Here is a 17,500-nt window from a genome sequence, read left to right on the forward strand (position 1 = left end):
AGGTTAATTTTGGATACTCAGCGGCGTACTTGATATTTGCTATTTGCTCTTGCTTCTTTTTAGGAATTAACGGAAAATGTATAATATTCCACATTCACTCTTAAATTTCAATAATGTATTGTAACATAGGTTTATGATTCCATATATGATATCCTGCAATTTAAAAATGGTTGTTGTTCTTAGCATTATTCAATTCGCCTAATGAAATTATTTTTTCCACTTTGCAGATTGCACATCCCTAAGGCGGTAATGGCCGAAAGCCGAAATACGTGAGGCGGAGGTGTTTTCCTGTACAATTTATTTCCAAATTTAGTTTATAAAACAAGTGTGGTACAAATCGAACTAAATTAAATACATATTCTTAGAATTAGTAAAAATGTTGGGTTCTGGTGATAACGGCTACGTGATAAAATTACGCGGCTTGCCCTTCTCCACCACGGTGGAAGATGTCCTCGATTTTTTGAACGACGTCAACGTGGTAAATGGAAAAGAGGGTGAGTTTCAGAACTAATGGTTTGTTTTATATTGCCCCTGAAACGTTATAACAATAATTAAAAATAACAGTTGCCTTTGAGTGCCAAAGGTGCGAGTTTTCAAAATGGCAGCGTTTTGGTATGTTGATATTAGAAAGCGTGCCCGGCGGCTACCGCTGAGCGCCGTTTACATATCGCATCACATATGTAAATTAATGCTATAATTCCATTTTGAAACTGTGTTACTAGCAATAAATAAAAGTAATCACAAGAATATAAAATTCGGCATTGTAGTTGTGAGTATAAACTGTCTCACAGACTTGAGTACATTTATGATAATTACGGGTGCCGTCACCGATAAACGGTAATCTCAATGGAGACAAGTCAAGTGCGCAGGAGATATTATAGTGCACAAGTGTGTGAGCAGTACGCAGGTGCACTCTCGGTTCCTGCACTCTCATAGTCCGGAGAGACTGCAATCCGACATGACCAGATGAAAGATCAAGTGCCGTTGGGCATTACGTGCTTTCCGAGGCACGGGGGTATCCCACCGCCAACATCCTGACATCGAGCTGCGGCTAAGTAGTTTCTAAGATGAAAAAAACCCAGTCACAATTATTATAGTCCAACCCACCTGAGATTATCCAGTGGTGACAGTTATACACTGTATTGGTTCACATTCTATTATTAATGCTTACTATCAGATAAAGTTTAGTAATTTTCAATGCCCAAATGTTTACCTGGGTTATCTATGCATTTATATAAAACTAAATTTGAATAAAAGTAGTCATTAAACATACACCTGTATTTATTATTGGCGTGTTTCTGTGACATCAATCAACCAATTAGTACCAATCAATAATTTTTGAGGCCATTCAAAATTATCTAGCTATGCAAATCCAATGGGGAAAGTTTCGAATCCAGTTTATTAGTTAACAAATTATCAATCAATGCTAATTTTACCATTTAGGTGTCCACTTAACTGAAGTCCGTCCGGGCAGACCATCAGGAGAATGCTTTGTGGAGGTGGAGAGTCAGGAAGATGTGGAGATGGCACTCAAGAAGGACAAGGAGAACATGGGGAAGAGATACATTGAAGGTAATGATATGTTCTATTTATATTCAATATTAATTAAGGACATGATAGTAGCCATCATTTACTTTGTATGAAATATTATGACTGTTGATTAATTATTTACAGCAAGGAGTTCCTTGAGAATTTTATTGGATCAAATTGGAAAATATTAATTTAACATTCATTAAAATATCCATCTCTATCATTTGTGTAGATTGAGATTGTAAGATGTCAATTATTATATTCACTACACACATTTCAGTTCTCATCATGTTGTTATGTTGGTTGATTATAGGAATTCTCTGTAGTGTCAAATTTTATGCTTTAATTTTGCAGTGTTCTCTACCGATCGCCAAGACATGGAGTGGGCGCTAAATGCAATGCGTCAAAATGAGAATGGCTTTGAGGGCATACCCAATGTCACCAATGACATGGGTATTGTCAAGCTCAGAGGCCTGCCATTTGGCTGCTCCAAAGAGGAGATTATACAGTTCTTTGACGGTAAGCAAAATGTTACACTCACACACATGCTCATCACATCCTGGGGATGTCTACAATAAATAGTATAAATGTGTGGATAACAACTATAGCACTTCAGACATTATCACAAAGAACAAATCTGATAAATTGTTTAAAAAATACTTCATACATGTGTAGTTAAATGAATATTTAATTGACATTTATTTGCCTTTTAAATGTCGACAGATAACTTTATTTTGGAGGTTAATATAAAATTAGCAAAGTAACAATACTGAATCAATCAATCCAATATGGAAAGATGAATTTGAATAACATGTAATAGATTAGCATTAACCAGAGCCAGCGGTCGGGACCGCGTTGGCGTGATGCATAACTGAATGTTTATTTGCACGTCGGTTGGGGCCAGGGATCGCCGTCGCTCCGGACGGGGTTCACTTGCTCTCGGACCACACGGGGCGGGCATCGGGAGAGGCGTTCGTTCACTTCGTTGACAAGGAGAGCGCTCAGGAAGCTCTCAACAGAGACAGGGAGAAGATAGGACACAGGTGGGGGGTTCTGTTATATTAAACGCGCCCGCCAGCTTGCACAAACCTGTCGGGTGGGGATGTCGGCCCATTTCTACTCTCAAACTGTTTACATAGTTACTGTACACATTGTTTTGTAAATACGTAATCTGCATTATTTTCGTAGTTTGTTTTTGTAGATAGAGATAAGATCGATCGATTTGTATTCATTTATCAGCTTTCCAACTCGATGTCTACTAGAAATAAATGTAAATAGACGTGAATTTCTTTGTTTTAAAACAAATAAAAATATCAAGTAATTGTAGTTAGATTATAAAAAAACGGTAATATTTTCGTAGATTGTTCGTTTAGATTAAATATCTTCTAATAAGTTCATTACACATATTCTTATTTTGATAGTGTTTGAACTGAATTTCTATTATTTTTGAGAGATGAGTCATAAGTCCGAAATGGTCCTATAGACCCACCGCAGTGTTGGAAGCCGCGGCGCCAATTATATACGGTGTAGTGGGATAAGTTGGGACCTCCGTGCTAATGAATGCTTTATGATTTATAGAACGACATCGGACATTATAGTATTACATACACGCGCGGAACTTGAGCGCTGAGTTTGAATGCACAGAAACAAATGTGTTCAAGGTCCGTAAGACTAGTTGAGCGACGTGCTCAGCTATGTGCTCGGAGCTGCCAGCGAATGCGGCGCTGTGTCGCACTAAGATCAGTTTCTCAACCTAGTATATGCGTTACCATCGTCCAGCGCTCAAAATCCGTGCCGTAACTACAATCATACAAAATTATCGTTTGACACTCGTGGGTACTTCTACAAATCATAAAGACCAGTAGCAGAGTGGTGGCGTTATAGTTAACTCGGGAGTGCCTGTTAATTGTGAACAAGGCAGATGTATGCATACAAATTAAAATGATGCACTTTATAATACTAGAGACACTTTATGCTGTTCAGGTCCATCCGAAAAAGGGATTGGTTGCGAGGCAAAACCAGTAATGATGTTTACACACTCCATAATATGTTATTTTAGTACTCATCACAAAAAGTTTCAATTGTTGAGCCAAGGTTTTTCGAACCAGACCTGAGCACTTTGAAGTGTCGCGAACTATAAAAAGTGCAAATATGATTGGTAATTGAGTTGTCAAAGGTTGGGCGTGCGAGGGGAGAGCAGGGGAGGACGAACGCGGGCGGGTGTGAGGAGACGCGGGAGGGAAGACGCCGGTCCAAGGATGTATAGATAATTTGGTCCATGGTACAGTTAATGGGAACACGAGGTTTTCTCTTTCAGAATGTTATATTGTAATTTTTATGTATCGTTATATTATGGTAATAATATGCATATTATTTCTACATTTACGATATTCTAAGCATTATCCTAAAATAATTTTCATTGTATTCTTTTCATTATGCTTTATGATGAATTCCAAAATTGTCGTTAACGGAATGATAGTGCTAGCATAATATTACGAATGAAATGTATCTAATACTTATGAAATATGTAAATTTTAAAAGAGATTTGAAACCGAATGCCTAAAGCTGTGTTGTGTGGAGTGAGAATGTATTGAAAACCGTACCGACTTGTTTAGATGTATAATAATGAATCAATTAGGCATGTTTACTAAGTTGAACTTACACATTTTACTGATTCTGTACAAACAATGTTAATTCCATCACCAAGAAAGAATTGAAAAGTTTGATAAAACCCATACTTCACAGATCTAAGTGTTTGAACTATCTTTAAAGGCTTCTGCTTACCCCCTGTTTACCCAAAATCCAGATTATAATAATTGTAATTTTAATGTGGAAAATTAAAGTTTGGGTCACATATCTTCATACACTTATGGCAATAGATCATACCTAAAAATATCTTTTTGTATATCGATATTCGCAAATGAGTGGTATTAAGACATCGCCATATTGAATATTATTACATTACAAATGTATATTCCATTGACATCAATCATGATGACCGGCATGAAGTTAGTTGAGTCATGTGCTCACTATGGCGGCGGTCATATTACAGTCCCCAGATACATTAACTATCATTCGTGACTAACTTCAAGACGGCCATAACAGTTATATTAGTTGACCATATAAAATTTCAATGTATTACCATTACAAAAACCTATCATATAAAAAAAGAATATGTTTCGAGATTATTAGCGTGTTTGTGTTAAGCGTTGAGCAGAAATCGTGGAACATGCGCGCACGCAGCGTTGTGTCGAGCGCAGTGGTGGCTTAAACGAGGGGGGTGTTGTACGGACGAGCCAGGCAACTGCCTAGGCTCTCACATATTCAAAAGCCTTGTGCAGTGTCTTGGAGCACCTTCATTTAGTATTTTATCTACGAAACTGTTAAATTGGAGAGCAATTTCTAACCGCGCGGGCTAGAGTTCCGCATCTCAAAATAAACCTTTATGGAATCATTTTGTTGTTCCTCTGTCAAGACTCTTTTTCTAAGCAACGGGTAAAAGTCTTACTTTGGAATTTATTTCAAATACTCATGTCTACTGTCCAATATTCGTTTAGCTGTGAAAAAATTAAATTATCAGTCTACGCAATCAAAAGATATGACTGTTTATTTTGTGTAATAATTGTGTCTAGGAATAAAATGTCATAGTTATGGTTGTCAAATTTGAACTTATAAACTTACATTACGTATATACTTATATTTACAAGGTTGTACACCCTTGGTGCGAGATTCGAAATCCCACTTTTATTTGTGCTCCGCACGGGGCTCACGTCGTTTACTGCCACCACTGCTTATATGTATGGGAGTTAAAGTTAGGCCAATGTCTAATGCGAAGGCGCCTCGAATGTCGGTTAAATAATTTCAGGTGATAGATGAGTATGTTATGCCTAGGCCTATATTTATTTTAAGATTGTCTGGTAAAACTAAAGACCTGTTCGAATATTGTCGCTATTACCTGTTCTTATAATGTATATTTGAACTGGTCTTTAACCCGTGAGGTAGCTGAATGTTTGCCGGCAAACATTGACAGCTACGCGTGTGACGGAAAAATAACCTTATTATGTAGTATATATGTAGTATATAAGGTTATAATCCCGTGACACACGCAAATGTCATGTAGCTGTCTTGGCTCGCCGGCGATTCACGAGAGACCAAGAGTTAAATACACTAGGATTAGGACGGTAATATAACATCCTGTAGAGTATAAGTAGTGCGGCGGTGGCGTGCGTGTTGCTAATGCGTGTCGTCCCCGGCAGGTACATCGAGGTGTTCGTGAGCTCCGCGGAGGAGGTGCGCGCGTACGCGGCGCGCTCGGAGGCGCCGCGGCCGCGCAGCGCGCGCCCCACGCCCTACGAGCGCGCCGACCGCGCCGACCGCTTCACCTCGCGCTTCGGCCGCGGCCGCGGCGCCGGCTTCGGCAGGGGTCAGTACTCTAAACCGACAGATCACCAGTGTGCTCACGACTCGTGCCTTTAATAATATTAACAATACAAATACTTCATTTTTATGCTAATTTGAGGTTTGCTACTCATTATTGAATTGCCATAATGTTGAGTGTGATAAATAATTATATTTTCATCTGTAGGCGGCAGTGGCGGTGGTGGCTACGGCGGCGGTCGCGGCGGGTTCCGTCGCGGCGGGGCGGGTGCCGGCGGCGCGGGGTCGGGCGGGGCGGGGGGGTGCCACTGCGTGCACATGCGCGGGCTGCCCTTCAAGGCCTCTCCGCAAGACATCGCATATGTGAGTAATTGATGTACAGTCAACCTTAAAGTTCTCAAATTTCGAACATGTTCCAAGGAATGTTCTTACAAAATTCACAATAAATGTGACTATATTTTGTAATTGGTCAATATTACTAACTAATGTTTTATTAGTAGCAAGTGGTTTATCTATATCATAATGTGTGTTTCAGTTCTTCAAGCCAATCCGTCCGGCGAACATAAACATCTTGTACGACAACAGCGGCCGTCCCTCCGGCGAGGCGGACGTAGAGTTCGAGTGTCACGAGGACGCCATGAGGGTCAGTTTACTAAACAACATTGATGGTTTATACAAAGGTCTCATGTCAAGGGATATCAACCCTCCACACTCCATATTAAAACAATATTGTTATTTAATAAAGTGGCAGTCATAACTGAGGTATCTTACCACCATCTGATAAATAACTAACTAACTTGCTATATAATATGTTTATTAATTTATTTTGTGGTGTTTCAGGCAATGCGAAGGGACAAGAACAACATGGATCACCGTTACATCGAGCTGTTTCTGAACTCGTCGCCGAGTGGTGGCGGTTTCAAGGGCAACAGAAACTTCCGCAACTACTGACCGTTCCCGTTTGTACTCAGCGTGTCAGGGGACCGAGCAGCGATGGTGACGCGGACAAATGGACCTAGGGACGCCATACACAAAATTATATAACAAGACAAATATCAGAAGAGTTGTAAAGACATACGTGCGTTAATGTATCCAAAAAAATTACATATTGTTTGGATTGTATAGGATGGTGGTGCCGGCGCCATTGTCCGTAAAAATATGACGTAGTGCTGCATTATGGCCGCTATCCTAGCAAATCCAAGGCAGTGTAGCCACAGAGTATAAGTCACATTGTGTTTATGGTAGTGGCTGCACGAGCGAGAGGCCTGGCGTGCCCTGTCATGTGGCGTCTTTTAGATTTATTTATCTGTTGATGAAAGCATGGACACATTCTATACCAACTCACTAACCAGTACGGAGTTCGATATTCAAATAAAATTTTATTCCGGTAATATTATTTTTATGTTTTATTGATGCGGGACATTTTCTTCTCTGTATTTAACGCGGGTGTTTCCTTATTTTTTATCTGTGCTTCAGAAGACTAGGCAGTGCATGCCTATATATTTAGTCCGCCTTTAAATTTATGTGTAATTTATGAACAATAACAAGAATGAAATGTTTTCGCCATTTAATGAATTCGGTAAGGGAAGATATATGTGTATTCGTGATATTTAAACGTGTGTAGGTGGTCGCGTCCCTAGTAATTTAATCATATTCGTATTAGGTTTTAAAAGTTGATTATTTTATTTGTATGTTTAATTCACTTATATAATGATATTTGAAAATATTGAAAATTGTCGCATGAAGTGTTTGTTCTGTGTTGATGTGTCTGCGAGGTTTCGAAGAAATATCTATTTCGAAATTATGGCATTTCGATTTTAAAATGTGAAGAGTTGGTATCGAATGTGTCATGTCACCGAAGTGTACTTTGAAATTTATTTATATGTTCAATGGAAATTTTAAACACGCAAGTTAGTCCAATTGAGCAAGCAAAGCATCGAATTGTAAACCTTCGGATATCTGGTACATGCGGTGATTGCACAGTGGTGGCCTGCGCCGCATGAAAGACCCCTTCAAGTGACCAATTTGCAGATTGTAATGTAACCCACATGATTTAGATGGCTTGCAAATGCTCTCAACTTATATGAGAAGATTGATCCGTCAATACTTGAAGTGCTGTGTACTAGCAAAACGTAGTTCAAACCTCTGAAATATAATAAAGTCGAAAGTGCCCTTTATAGTAACGGCCGAAATCAATAAGCGGTATCGCTATCTTCGTCTGTAAGCATGTCACGCAAACTAGAATGTGATTGGTCCATTTCAGGGGTCGATCTAAAGATATATCTATTAGTATCGCTAAAGAAAATCTGCCGTAAGCAGACAGATCGAACATTGATATTTTACTTGCATGGCACTGCACAAACTTACTATTAGTTGGCCCTTGATGAAAATAGCGTCCTGCTAACATCTTATATTTTTTTATAAATAGAAATTTCTAGAGTATTAAAAAATATGTTGTGTCAATAATCTGTCAACATAATATAGTTGTCTTAGAGTAACTGGTGAAGTTTTAATAGTATATCATAGTGTGCTTCCCTAGCCATTAGTGAGGTAAATTTGGGAGTATACTTTACGTATTAAAACTGATTATTGTAATATATCTCCCATCTTAAAACGTAGCTGAATTAGTATGTACTATTATTATTGTGTTGGAACGTGTAGTTATATTAATAATATGATTACTTTGAGTTTTGGTAAATGGCGGGCAATTCTCATAAAAATGTTACCTACTTAAAGTTAATAATTAGGTGATGGTGCACCTTAGTTGCATAGCTTAGGCCCCACAGGTATAAAGCCTAGAGTCTAGACTAGCATCCATTTGGAAGCCGACGCTGTGCAGTGACCGCCCGCTACATAGTATTACAATAGTTCATGTTAACTCCAAATCTACCTCCACGTATAAATTATATGTAAAAGAGATGAAACACTGGTTTATAATAAACTTTTTCATATTCTATACTGTGTTTTTATGTTGTTCTCCCCTACATAACGAAGTGCAAAATGTGTGGTCGTGGATGACTTGAGCCATTAAACGACAGTGTTTCGTCAGCTGTGCATAAGGTGCTGTTATTAATTCCTAAGGTTATTTGGTGCTTGGTTTGGGGATTTCGGTCCAGGTATCCTTTCCGCGTTTTGCTGACTTGAGAACAATAACAAATAACTGCAAATTGCCCGACGCTCCTTATCTAACTAAAATCGCCCGGTGCCTCGCGTTGTTTGAGAGGACTTACGCTGTGTCTTGACAGGTTCGTTAAACCAGCAAGCGAAGCATCTCACAATTAGATGTTTGCAATTGTTGGAATCGGGGACCATTTTGCTCGCGTGCAGCACCTCTTGTCAGCTAAGGCTCTCTGGAGAAGATATAAAAACGGATATTTAATGTTCGAGTGAGGCCTACACTAAAGATACTTTTTTAAAACAAAATACGACCTTCCTTGAAACATTTCTGATAGTATGACAGAGTTTAAATTTAACGGACTGAAAGGCGGTAAAGTTCTGGTCCAGATGATGTGGATACAGATCTCGATTGGGTCGGTACCCAGTATAAAGTACCGAACAAAATGAATGGCGGTTGCATCAACAGTATTACAATTTAGTAGAGTACCTGTGGCATGTAGCATTACTTAAAATGTTAATAAAAGTTTGCGAAATATCCAGAGAGGTTCTCATTTTATATGCTTTGCTACAAGGTAAAAGCCTTCTTTACAATTCGAGGGGATTGGAATACGCTGCGCTGGCTTAGTGCAAGAAGACGGATTGTCATATTAGCTTAGTACCAATGTAACGTAGGTTAGATGTAAGTAAGACACCACAAGCAGGCCAGGTTTGCTTGGGATATGTATAGGAGTTTAAAAATAATAATTTGGCATTTATAATAGATCCATTTAGTATCGTCAAAATATTAAGAACACAATGAACTTGTATATTATATACGATACCAGTGGCGAAGGGTGAACATTTTCAAAAGGGAACCCGACGAAATATTTTTTTCTACAGTTAACATAATATAATACGCTGTTCACAATAAATTAAAATCAGTAAAATATCATAATACTTACTTAATAATTTCCTTCTAACATAAATATGATGTCTAGTCTCTAAATTTACAAAATAATCATATATTTTGAACATAGGTACCTAAGAAAGTCCAACAAGAATTAATAACGCACAAACACTAATCATACATTCTAAATTATTAAAAATGTTTCGCGGCAATAGCTCAACATGAAGCCGCAAATTCTCGGGTTACCCTGAAGTACACAGACACGCACGCACACATGTATTTTTACGTCACTTCCAAAACATTAGACAGAGACACCGCGCTGCGTGTGAAAGAGACAACAATATCGCGAGGGAAGCTATGCGCGGCCGGGTTCACTTCGAACACTATAAGGCGCGAGCACTGCGCGCGAGTTACGATTTAACGAATTGATATGAACGACAGATATCATTGAAGTATTGATTTAATTTAATAAATATAAGATTACTTGTTTGAATATACTATTTTTATTCTAGTTATATTGTTATGTTTTTCTTTGATTATTTTTAATTAATTTACAAAAGGTAACCCGGTAGGAATCGGCTTGTATGGACGCTTCGCCACTGTACGATACTTAAGTGTAGGTAGACCTGATCATGTAGACAATAAACAACATAATAAGCCGAACTATTACGAGGAGACAAAAAGCGTGTGTTGTGTACACCTTTTCGTCAGGCTGCGAGAGACAGGCGGCTAAAAAAATAAACCTCATGGAATAAATCATGAGGAATCATTAGTGGGGCACTTGGAGGATGTCTAGCCGGTGATAGGCGAAGCGATAACCGGAGCAATACGCGACGGCGCGGCGGGCAGCGGAGCTCTCATTTAAAACTATAACTTTTTTTTTATGTCAATATCCATATTTTAAAATTAGGCCGTAGTTTTGAAATTATTTTATTACTGTTACTTGCAAGTGAGAGTAGCCAAATACAGTACAATAAATATATACTTTCTGTTATAATGAGTGAGGACTTAAGTTCTTTCATGTTAACCTTTAAATATCAGACGAAAAACGAAGGTCATTGATTTATTTATTTCATAATTTTTTATTGATATTTCCTATAGTAGTAATTACCAATTAAAGTCGTATGGCGGCGTAGACCTTCTCGCTGACGCGTATGTCCGTGCGCGTCGGCGGGAGCCAGTTGGACCGCAGGGCGCCGGCGGTGGCTGGCGGCGGCGGCGGCGGGCCGGCGCGGCACGGCGGCACCCGCGCGCGACGCTCACAAATAACGCGGGCGCCGGCGCTGTTGTCTCCTTGCACCGGCCCAGCGCGACACCGCGACATCGCGACATCTTCGCGCCACACACTCCGATCTACACTAGATACTATCAATGACACTCATTATAAGCTTACTAACGAACACAATGCCACCGTCTAATTTACTTAAGTGGCATCTTACTTTGGCTAAACCTGAGAAAATGTGAGTTTATTTTTAATTGAATCTAGCACCAAAATATGCATTTTTTAAAATTTGGTACCTATTTCTTTGTGTTAGATACTGTGATACGGTTTGCTCACATTAAATTTATGGAATGGAGATAGCTGAATGAACTTGAAATGTTCTAGTTGCATTTTATTTATTTATTCGGAACCAGGCGTGAGCTTATTGTCTGAATTGCAAAAGTATAAAAAAATTGAGCATCAATTAGCGATATTAAGTAAACTCTCGAATAATCGTTCAGGAGTTTAGGCTGGGACGCCCGGTAGCGGAATAAACGCATGAATCATGCGGAAACATACTTATGTTGTATTATTCCATATGCAATCGAATATAACGTGAAGAGTAGTTTCTTGAATATTTATTGTTTATCAATTAAGCGCCACTTCTGTTCAAAGAGTAGCTATTAACATCAACATTTTTTAATTATAAACACTAGCTTTTGTTCACAGCTTCGCCCGCGAGGAGTTTTCCGGGTTTTTTTCCGTCTTCCTTGACATGTTATGACCAAATTACACAAAATCATTATAAATTGTAGCCTATGCGTTATTCTGATGTATAATCAATACTACTGTAAACTTTCAACCAAATCCGTTCAGTAGTTTTTTGGGAAAGCGGAATAAACATACATACATCCATATATCCATCCTCACAAACTTTCACATTTGTAATATTAGTAGGATCGCATGGCCGAGTACACTGTATACCATCACATAGAGACGTTATGCTAACTCTCATAATGGCCAACGTCACTAGCTGTGTTGTCCTTCAGACCGGAACACAACAGAGCTTATCGATGCTGAAGCGACACAAATAATCAGTATAATAACACCATTTCTATTTATTGAGCATACCTCTTAGTACAAAAGCGTTCATAATAAACGAGTACAGATTTTAAATAAAATTGTAATGCCCACCGGAATAAAAAAAATCAATCAATTAGTTTAGTTTTGTCTTAGAAACTGCTTCTATTGCAGATGGTATGTTACGTGTTGGTAAGTGAATACCACAGACCACGAACGCTTCCTTCGAAGCATTCTACATACAGGGAAAAGGAATAGTGAGTGGAAGACTTCATACATGATGCACAGACAGAATGCGTGATACATGGAGCATTGTATCGAAACCGCCATGACGTGGTTGTATGAAATATTATCATAAGTAAAGTTAGGAAACCGAAAAGGACAATTAACTGAAGATGTAATGACCCACATAAGTCTCTACGTATTAAAAATAAGGTATTTAACATTATTTACAAATTATAATGTGTGCTGTAATCATATTAGTAACGCTATGATTACTTTTAGTTTTAATTTCAAAATCATCAAAACTACAATATACAATAAGAGGCAGTGATTCAGCTAATCAGTGCTGATTGCCTCATTTGTGACGAAAGAATGAAGTTTCACAATACTAATTAGTTATACACTGATTTATTTTACTTATTGTTCGATATATTAAACTAGTTAGTGCACAGTTTCGCGGCATTCTAGTAGTCGTACAACATAGATGACTCAAGCCTACGACTCTATCCGTACCTAGAAGTATAAATAAGACTCCTATCCGCATACATTTTGTCAGAAACCTTCAATATTATTTTCGGTTGTGAGTGAAGTGCGATGTTTCCGCTGGGCATCAGGGCTGCCCGCTCCCTCCCCCTCTGTCGGAGGGTTATGTCATAGAGTCAATAAATCGCCGTCGCGCCCTAATTTATATAATACTGTGACAATGCTATGCAATGCAAACATTGAAAAACTATTGGACAACGCTTGCGCGGCCACGCAGCCGGCGGGCGGGAATGTTTGGGCTAAAATATAATTAACGATATTTCCTATAAATACACGATATAATTATTAGTCTCCTTCTATAGTTCTATTATATTTTATTAAATTATTAATTAATATTGAATTCCTTTCGTAAAGTTAATTTAATTTTGAATTGTTATTGTTTAAGCTTTGTTTAGTATATGATGTAGCTTGTAATAGACCCCATATAGATTGCTTCAATGAATTTTATCCGTTAAGTTTTCTATGCGATTGGAGGTGTAGTGTACCCTGAAGAAAATGTATTCTTAAATAGGGCCCCAGTTTCTTTTGAATAGTTATATCTTAAATTTAAATTAAGCAACCTTGATACGAAGGAGCACCTTGCATATCTAGGGGAGCGGTGAGGTGCGGTGTGACGATACGCACTCTACAGCCCGCGCCCTCCGCTTGGCTGGCCCCACATCAAAGCACCGCCGCACGGCAGCGCGGCAGCGGCACCGGCAGTGGCGCCCGCCGCCGGCGCCGCCGCGACGCACCGCGCCACAGATGCTCCGACGTTTATTATAAACAACTACACAGTATACCCCACACAACACTCGTGCCCGCTACCCGCTGCCGAATGCCGGCTACCGTCACCCTAAATATTGATCTATTTGTGTCACTCACGAGTCGCGAGCCATGCCTCAATACTCCACGAATTACCGGCGATTATAAGAAACATTGCTGTTACTAAAGTTTGCGAACTTCAACTAAACTTTTCCAAAAGTGTGATGAGTTGCTAGTTTAATAACCTTAGCACATATTTTTTTTAATACCATTGTAATTCTAGACATTTTAGGCGATATTTTACAGCTGAGGGCGACGAGGGCGGAGCAGTGCCATGCAATGCTTTGTAACTTAAGGCCCGACCTGTTTATACTGCTGTAAGACAATTCTTTCTGTTACCTTCATCCGATCGACCTGTTATAAAAGGAAACAAGATGTCAAGAGGGCTACATAATGTAATCATAGAAACATGAAATTGATTCTTATCCAATCTCTTATTCTTTCACGAATCTTTTAAGATAGTAAATTTAAAAAAATCGTAAATATTAAATACATTATAGACCACCATTTTTTATGCAAATATTTTAATACTCTACCAAGTTCCCAACATTTAAAGCTCCAAACTTTTCTGTACTGCACCGGATGAACCGAAAACGGTATTCCCAAATACTTTAGATGATAATATTATTAAACTGATATTCCTTTTGACCGTAAAGTATTGTCTTAAAGAACAATATGAATGCCAATTTGTAGTATTGTGATTGGGTTCCCCTTGTGGGTTGCATCCTGTACGGCGCCGGGCCGGGACGCGCCGCCGCCGCGACGCCACCGCGCCGGATCCTAACACAAGGTCAAAGGGCTACCCACTGCCCACTGGCCCTGGATGATTTGCCGCGTAGGTATGTGTCATGATAGCCCATGCGGGAGAGGGCACAGTCCACTCAGGAGTAGCAGCCCGTCATTAAAGAAATATATGTATCTAAATCAGAGCATGCAGACATTTTCATTACGTGTTTGTAAACAAAATATTTTTATATTTTTGAAGTATACCTTCCTAATATTGTGTATTTATAATTTCACCGGCCCATGATACTAATATTAATTTATCGTATTTTTTATTTATGCCACCAAATAGCTGGTGCATAACGCATATGTATATGCGATGACAACCTGTAAATAAAACAGCACTGTAGCAAATATTCACTGTTACATGTAACTAATAAATATGTGTGGTATATGTTTTATTGGTTGTCTAAATAAAATAAATAAATAAGTATACTTACAACCAAAAGTTAGTTTCTGCATTTTCAAATGCGAACACTTTATGCACAGTTGCTATGTTACCTTTTTTATTCTATTCAGCAATTTATAATTTAGTTATGCATTAAAGTGAAAATCAATATATAATGTAAGAGATATAAAATATAATATCCGGCTTTTTAATAATACTCTCAAATATAAGTTAAGACGCAGCGCTGCGGAAGCCTGCTAATGTACAATTCGTATCCATGCACTCTGGGCCAGTTTTGGACGGGAATAAGTAGTAACTTATCAGTTTTATTTACGGATATTCATTAACTTTTTTAATGGAATTTTTATAGGCGCATGGGTTTATTAATTTAAACTACGAAAGATTTTATTGGGCGCAGAAAGTGTATGCTCTACTTATACACTTTTTGAAGTTCGTAGTTTCTAATAATTGATAGAACAGTCATTAAAATACGACAAAAAGTAATCAGGAAACAAACACACAATAAAATAATGATCTCACAAAACCGGAACAGAATTATTTTTATTGTCACCAATCATGTGTGTGTGACAAAATGGTGGAGGGAATTTGGCGCCAAAAAGTATCGCCCGGGCGGCGCTGCGCACGGCGACGGCGGGCCACGGCGCGGCGCGCGGTGCGGCGCGGTGTGGCGCGGCGCGCGGCGGGCGACTGTAAACAGCGCCGCCTTCTGTTCGCACTTTTGTATTTCAGTTGTTGATTGATATTACTATTATTGACGTGAATTAAGATAACTACTAACATTTCTGTGTGATTTTGTTGCTATTTAGATAATTCTTCAATATCAAATTTGTAATAAACATACCCACCAATGTATTAAAACAGATTGCAAATCACAATTTCAGACTTCATTTATGAATTATATCCTTCAATGTTTTGTTTCTATGCGCTCAATTTTCAAGTAGATTGTAAATAGTTCTCATCAAATTAATCTACTTTTATTTTATTTTGAATCAATACATTTTGACATGATCTTCGCTGTGTGTAACTTTTGTCCAAGACAAATTAAAATTCCCGTCGAAACTAAATGAAAAATCTCGGTTTTATTGTACCGGTACATAGCGTTGTATATAGAATAAACGATTCTAGTTATCCGGTACAATAAGCCACTATTCCGCGTTGCATTATTACTTAATAGCCTTTATTTATTTGTCATCTTCGTCTCTACTTCATTGTTGACCATATTCCTAAGGCCTATATTACAAGTTTCAAGTAAATTTTATTTGTCAATTATAGTATTAAACAGCTAAAATAGATAGTATTCATTTTATTATCTTTTCTTTGGGAGCAAACATGTGAGAGTGGCTTTTTGTTTGGTCGACTTATACCAATATACATTTAGGTATGTGACGTTTAGCATTTACTCAGAAGTTGTGAACAGAGCCTTGTTTTATTATTGTCTTATTTATAAATGTGAAAACTGCATTATTGCAATTATTTTAGAAATCGTTCGCATTGGTAATTGAATATCCCTTTGAAAGAGTTATTCATCCTAACTGTGTGAAAGTTATCCTGAGGTCTCTAATCTTTGTAGCGTCTTATCATGATAGTTGTGGCATGAAATAGGACTAGGTCAATATAATCCCTCAAAAAATACACAGTTAGTACTTATTTGAGTTCCACACCTAGAGTTACCTCCATACCACGACTCTAATACACGAGGGACCGTAGTACTTACAAAAAAAAGAAAAAGAACCCAATGATCAGTCATTACGGTATACATTAGAAGTCATAGTCCCCAGACAAACAATCTTACTAAAAAGATCTATATCATCAGCTTCAACACCACAAACAGCATCTCTATTACTAAATCGAAACATTAAAACAATGTTACAAATTCAATCCAAAGGTATAAGTATGTAATCAATCACGGTAACTCGGTTACGGCCGGTATGTAAAGCAGAGGGGTTGGTGGGGTTTGTGGGGTTGGTAGCATGACGCGACGTGACTGTTGGTATCGAGCTCGTCAATCATAACATCGCGTATTTATCGCCGTATTGAATAAAATAATCGTTTGCGAATCGACACGTTTACCTATAATGTATTCAACGGGCGCCGACCAGAATATTTTTCTACTTATTTTTATGTCTTTTATGTTTACCGTAATTCCGTTGAATTTGTAACTATGTGGAATAGGCATTACACCATCAATGGCAATTGTTGTCTTAGGGCCGATGCAGAGGAAGAATTTTGAAGGTAAACTACTACGGTTTTAATTTATTGTAATTTTTTGTTAAATAATAACAATAAGTGATAGGTTTCTCTCAAGCGAGGGTCCCTCTAGATATCACCGCAATGTCCATTTTACTACCAAGCAACAGTAGGCACCAACTGTTGTGTTCTAGTTTGAAGAATATTGTAGCCAGCGTAAATACTGGGCATTCTGAGACCTTGCACTTTATGTTCTAAAATGAGAAAGTAGTGTAGGACAGTATGATTGTTTATGGACAGGTGTATCGCTTACAATCAGGCGAGCACTATACTCGTATCATTATTCACTGCAATAAAAAGA

At 38.3% G+C, this 17,500-nt stretch overlaps 1 protein-coding gene across 1 annotated transcript; it reads left to right on the plus strand.

The window, feature by feature from the left end:
* Window positions 1-216: 216 nt before the first annotated feature.
* On the plus strand, window positions 217-8,863 carry LOC115447905 (heterogeneous nuclear ribonucleoprotein H2). Its single transcript, XM_037440878.1, has 8 exons — window positions 217-494; window positions 1,444-1,572; window positions 1,885-2,049; window positions 2,435-2,573; window positions 5,787-5,953; window positions 6,116-6,270; window positions 6,443-6,550; window positions 6,748-8,863. The coding sequence occupies exons 1-8, from the start codon at window positions 377-379 to the stop codon at window positions 6,856-6,858; spliced, it is 1,092 nt and encodes a 363-aa protein (XP_037296775.1). The 5' UTR covers window positions 217-376; the 3' UTR covers window positions 6,859-8,863.
* The last annotated feature ends 8,637 nt before the right edge of the window (window positions 8,864-17,500 follow it).

This window comes from Manduca sexta, chromosome 21, assembly GCF_014839805.1.
Source record: "Manduca sexta isolate Smith_Timp_Sample1 chromosome 21, JHU_Msex_v1.0, whole genome shotgun sequence".
NCBI classification, from domain to species: domain Eukaryota; kingdom Metazoa; phylum Arthropoda; class Insecta; order Lepidoptera; family Sphingidae; genus Manduca; species Manduca sexta.